The sequence below is a fragment of the Panthera uncia genome, chromosome X (genome assembly GCF_023721935.1).
Source record: "Panthera uncia isolate 11264 chromosome X, Puncia_PCG_1.0, whole genome shotgun sequence".
NCBI classification, from domain to species: domain Eukaryota; kingdom Metazoa; phylum Chordata; class Mammalia; order Carnivora; family Felidae; genus Panthera; species Panthera uncia.
The window spans coordinates 70470987-70475958 of NC_064817.1; the positions used below are offsets into that span (position 1 = coordinate 70470987).

The 4972-nt window shown below is 38.0% G+C and overlaps 1 protein-coding gene across 1 annotated transcript; it reads right to left on the bottom strand.

The window, feature by feature from the left end:
• Positions 1-2959: 2959 nt before the first annotated feature.
• TGIF2LX (TGFB induced factor homeobox 2 like X-linked) lies at positions 2960-4280 on the bottom strand. The gene has a single exon (XM_049644036.1). It carries the CDS (start codon positions 4129-4131, stop codon positions 3418-3420), a length of 714 nt encoding a protein of 237 aa, XP_049499993.1. The 5' UTR covers positions 4132-4280; the 3' UTR covers positions 2960-3417.
• Between the last annotated feature and the right edge of the window lie 692 nt (positions 4281-4972).

Here is a 4972-nt window from a genome sequence, read left to right on the forward strand (position 1 = left end):
TCCTCATCAGGGAAATACAAATCAAAACCACACTCAGATATCACCTCACGCCAGTCAGGGTGGCCAAAATGAACAAATCAGGAGACTATAGATGCTGGAGAGGATGTGGAGAAATGGGAACACTCTTGCCCTGTTGGTGGGAATGCAACGTGGTGCAGCCACTCTGGAAAACAGTGTGGAGGTTCCTCAAAAAATTAAAAAGAGACCTACCCTATGACCCAGCAATAGCACTGCTAGGAATTTACCCAAGGGATACAGGAGTACTGATGCATAAGAGCACTTGTACCCCAATGTTGATAGCAGCACTCTCAACAATAGCCAAATTATGGAAAGAGCCTAAATGTCCATCAACGGATGAATGGATAAATAAATTGTGGTTTATATACACAATGGAGTACTACGTGGCAATGAGAAAGAATGAAATATGGCCCTTTGTAACAACATGGATGGAACTGGAGAGTGTGATGCTAAGTGAAATAAGCCATACAGAGAAAGACAGATACCATATGTTTTCACTCTTATGTGGATCCTGAGAAACTTAACAGAAACCCATGGGGGAGGGGAAGGAAAAAGAAAAGAGGTTAGAGTGGGAGAGAGCCAAAGCATAAGAGACTCTTAAATACTGAGAACAAACTGAGGGCTGATGGGGGGTGGGGGGGAGGAGAGGGTGGGTGATGGGTATTAAGGAGGGCACCTTTTGGGATGAGCGCGGGTTGTTGTATGGAAACCAATTTGACAATAAACTTCATACATTAAAAATAATAAAATAATAAAATAAAATAAAATAAAATAAAATAAAATAAAATAAAATAAATATAAAAATGTAAAAACCATTTGTACAGTAAAGGAAACCATTGGCAAAACAAAAAGGCAATCTACTGAATTGGAGAAGATATTCCTGAATGATATTTCCAATAAGGAGCTAATATCCAAACTATATAAGGAAAATACACAACTGATTACCACAAACCAAACAACCTGATTTAAAAATGTGCAGATGGGTGCCTGGGGGGCCCAGTTAGTTAAGCATCCGACTTCAGCTCAGGTCATGATCTCGCTGTCCGTGAGCTCAAGCCCCACGTTGGGTTCTGTGCTGACAGCTCAGAGCCTGGAGCCTGTTTCAGATTCTGTGTCTTCCTCGATCTCTAACCCTCCATCATTCATGCTCTGTCTCAAAAATAAATAAATGTAAAAATGTGCAGATGACCTGGATAGACATTTTTTTCCAAAGAAGACATATATATGGATAGGAGACACATGAAAATATGCTTAGCATCTCTAATTTTCATGGAAATGCAAATGAAAACCATAATGAGACATCACATTACACTTGTCAGAATAACGGAAGAAAGAAAGAAAGAGAGAAAGAAAGAAAGAAAGAAAGAAAGAAAGAAAGAACAAGTGTTGGTGAGGTCCTGGAGAAAAAAGGTATCCTCATGCACTATTGGTGGGAATGTAAGTGGGTACAGCCACTCTGAAAAACAGCATGCAATTTCCTCAAAAAATTCTAAAGAGAAGTACTATATGATCCAGTAATTTCACTACCTAGTATATATCCAACAAACATGAAAATACTAATTCACAAATATATATTCTCTCCTATCCCTATTTCAGCATCATTTACATTAGGCAAGGTACAGCAGCCACCTAAGTGTCCTTCAATAGACAAATGGATAACATAAAAAAAAATCTTGTCATTTCCAACATTGATGGACATAGAGGGTATTATGTTACGTAAAGTAAGACTGAGAAAGATAAGCATCACATCATTTCACTCACACGCGGACTCTAAAAAACAAAGCAAACAAACAAAAGTTACAGTCAGGCTTATAAATACAGAGAGCAAACTGATGGTTACTAGAGGTAAGGGGAGATGGGCTAAAAGGGGTGAGGGGGAGTGGGAGTACAGACTTCCAGTTATGAAATAATTCATGTAATAAAAGACACAACATAGGGAATGTAATCAATGATATTGTAATAGTGTATGGGGACAAATGGTAACTTGCACTTGTGGTGAGCATAGCATATAGAGAAGTTGAAACACTATATTGTACACCTGAAACTAATATAACATGTCAACTATGCTCAAATTAAAAAAAAAAAAGTTTAAAATATAAATTCCTATTTTATCCTAAAGACAATAAGCAGGAATTGAAATGTTAAATAAACATGTATATATTTAATATTTAGCATTTTATATGTTAACATATTTTATATTTAATATGTGTGTATATATTTATATATACATATGTGTATATAACTACTATTTTCTATATGTTTGTGTCTCCCCCAAATTCATATGTTGAAATTAATGTGTTGAAGTCATCCCAAAGATGATAGGATTAGAGATAAGGCTTTAGGAGGTGCTTAGGTCATGAGAGTGGAGACCTCATGAATGGGGTAAATGCCTTTATAAAAGATGCTTCAGTGAGCACTAGCCTCTTTAATCATACAAGGACACAAGGTGCTGTCTATGAACCAAGAGGTGAGCGCCTTGATAAGAATTTGTCCAAACTGGCACCTTGATGTTGGATTTCTAGCCTGTGAAGTACATATCCTCCTGTGAAGTATATATGTGTCCAAATTGGCACCTTGATGTTGGATTTCAAAACTGTGAAAAAAAAACTTGTTTAAGCCCTTCAAAAATAAATAAATAAATAAATAAATAAATAAAATAAATAAATAACAAAAAAGTATCCTCTGAAAACAACTATGCTGGAACTAACGACTGAAAATTACCATGTAGAATTTTTGTATCTTACTGCATACTTTTTCACTAGTATGTCAAATATGAGTGCACCCTTATCTGTAACATGTTTATGAATTCACTGTATTTTGACTCTTAGGTTTACCCCCTGCAAAAAAAAAATAGCTACTCCTGAAGATTGTCAATAAACTATACAAAGAAAAACATAAAGTTGAAATTTTCACAAAAAATCCAACATTAAAATGACACCAGTGCTGTTATAGTCATCTTTTATAGAGCCTTTCTTTTCCATTATTCATGCTAATCAACAAGGAAAGTTAGAGAGAGGGAGAAATATTGGTGCTGTGGTATTTGCAGCAACCCTGGGATCAAAAAGTCTGATTAGAAAAGCCAAAGCAAGGCTTCTGGCGATGTCTCAATACTGTCTAGTCTCAGGTATATTGGTCTGATTGTCTGAAGCCTTTAAACCTAGGAGATAGTAGAAGAAGTAAAGAAGATATCTTTATTTTAGTGTTGATGCCAAGTCCATCTGGAAGCACTGAAATATCTAGCAGAATTGGGTCCCAATAGCTAGTAATGGTTCTTATGAAACGCCTAGAAGGCAAAGGTCTCTATAAAATATAAAACTATTCATTAGTTGGAGGAGCACAAATGGATCTACTGCTGTAGACAAGGGACTAACTACTTGATAATTTTAGGGACATTGGATATCATGGATTGGACTCTTGCTTCTTCTGTAGCTCCAGTTCTTCAGCCTTTTGCACGGCTGCATCTACCAGCAGCTGGAAGCTGCTGAAGTCATTGTACTCTTCTGTTAACACAGGTTTGGAAGATGACATAAGCACAGGCTCATTAGTAGAAATCTTGACCTTTTTTTTTGGCTGGGCCTTTGGGGTGAGCTTCTGGCCTGTAGACAACTCTGGATCCAGCAGCTTCTCCTCCAATGGCTGGTCCATTACAGGGATGTTCAGGGGCAGCCTCTGCATCTTGTCTGGATCTCTGGGCCCTGACCTGGCCTGTATAGACGAATCTGTGTTCTGCTTATGGGTCATATCAGCAGACTTGCCTTTTTGGTGGTACATGGTGATCTGATAAGGGTCATCTCCATCCTGTTGAAGCATTTCTGGAAGAACACGTCTGCGGGCATTGATAAACCAGTTTGAGACCTGCAGGAAAGACAAATTAGTCTGCTCAGACAGCATTCGCTTCTCTGCTTCTGAAGGGTAGGCCTTAAACCGGTGTTCATACAGCCAGTCACGGAGAATCTTCACTGATTCAGTTGGCAAGTACCCTTTCCGCTTCCTCTTGCCCTCTAGTGAGGCAAGAACTTTATCTGTACCAGTGTCACTATTCAATGTGATTGAGGTGCCTTGAGCCAGGCTTTGCTTCTCTGTTGGGCTTTCTTCAGAGTCTTCCATGTTCATGAGTACTGTCTTCACTCTTTTGGGAATTAGGAATGGCTGAATTAGGATTAATGTGGGTTTGGGAGAACCAGTGAAGAAGGCATGGACAGGTCTCTAAGGGGAAGTTTCACCTTTCACTTCCCAAGCAGATAAACAGTGCTCCTAACTGCTTTGAGCCAGTGGGCTTTGTGATGTCATATCCTTTCTGTCCTATGTCCTGACCATCCCCCCCCTTTCCTGCTTCCCCCTTTCCTTCTTTTTTTTTTCATAGATTCAAATTCACTTGTTTTTACCTCATAAGTTTAAAGCTTTCCAGACTTTTATTTCTTTGCTCCTATGACAAGTTTCTGTTAACTAATGAATTCTAATTCTACTGGTTACATCTGGCTTATGCATAGCTTCCTCATTTTCTTCCTTTTTGACTTCACTCTGATAACGTTCTTCCTTTTTTTCCTTATAATTGCATTATTGACTCATCTACATATATCAGAAACAACCTATTAAATATTAACTTTAATAAAAGGACAGTGTAGGTAGTGTACCCTGACTCCTCCCTTCCATATTTAAAGCTAATTTAAGAGTAATTTTTAACTAGACAGTTACTTTTGAAACTTTGTCCCTTCAATTTTTCTTTATGGCCTTGAAAGGTTTAACTTTGACATGACTTCATTATGCCACGAGGATCTTTATGTCTGCACTTTGGGCTTTGACATCCAGTTGTGATCATTCTCTTTGAAGCTTCAGTCGCAATTCAGGGGTCTTCCAAAACCATGGAACAAGATAGGATTCAAGAAATAATGGTGATCACACACTTAGATTATTTAAATCTTTCTTGATAGTTTAAGCACCCAGCCATTAGCTT

What these genes read in the sequence shown, in the direction of transcription:
- TGIF2LX (XM_049644036.1), bottom strand. Translation starts at nt 4,131, where the DNA reads ATGAACATGGAAGACTCTGAAGAAAGCCCAACAGAGAAGCAAAGCCTG.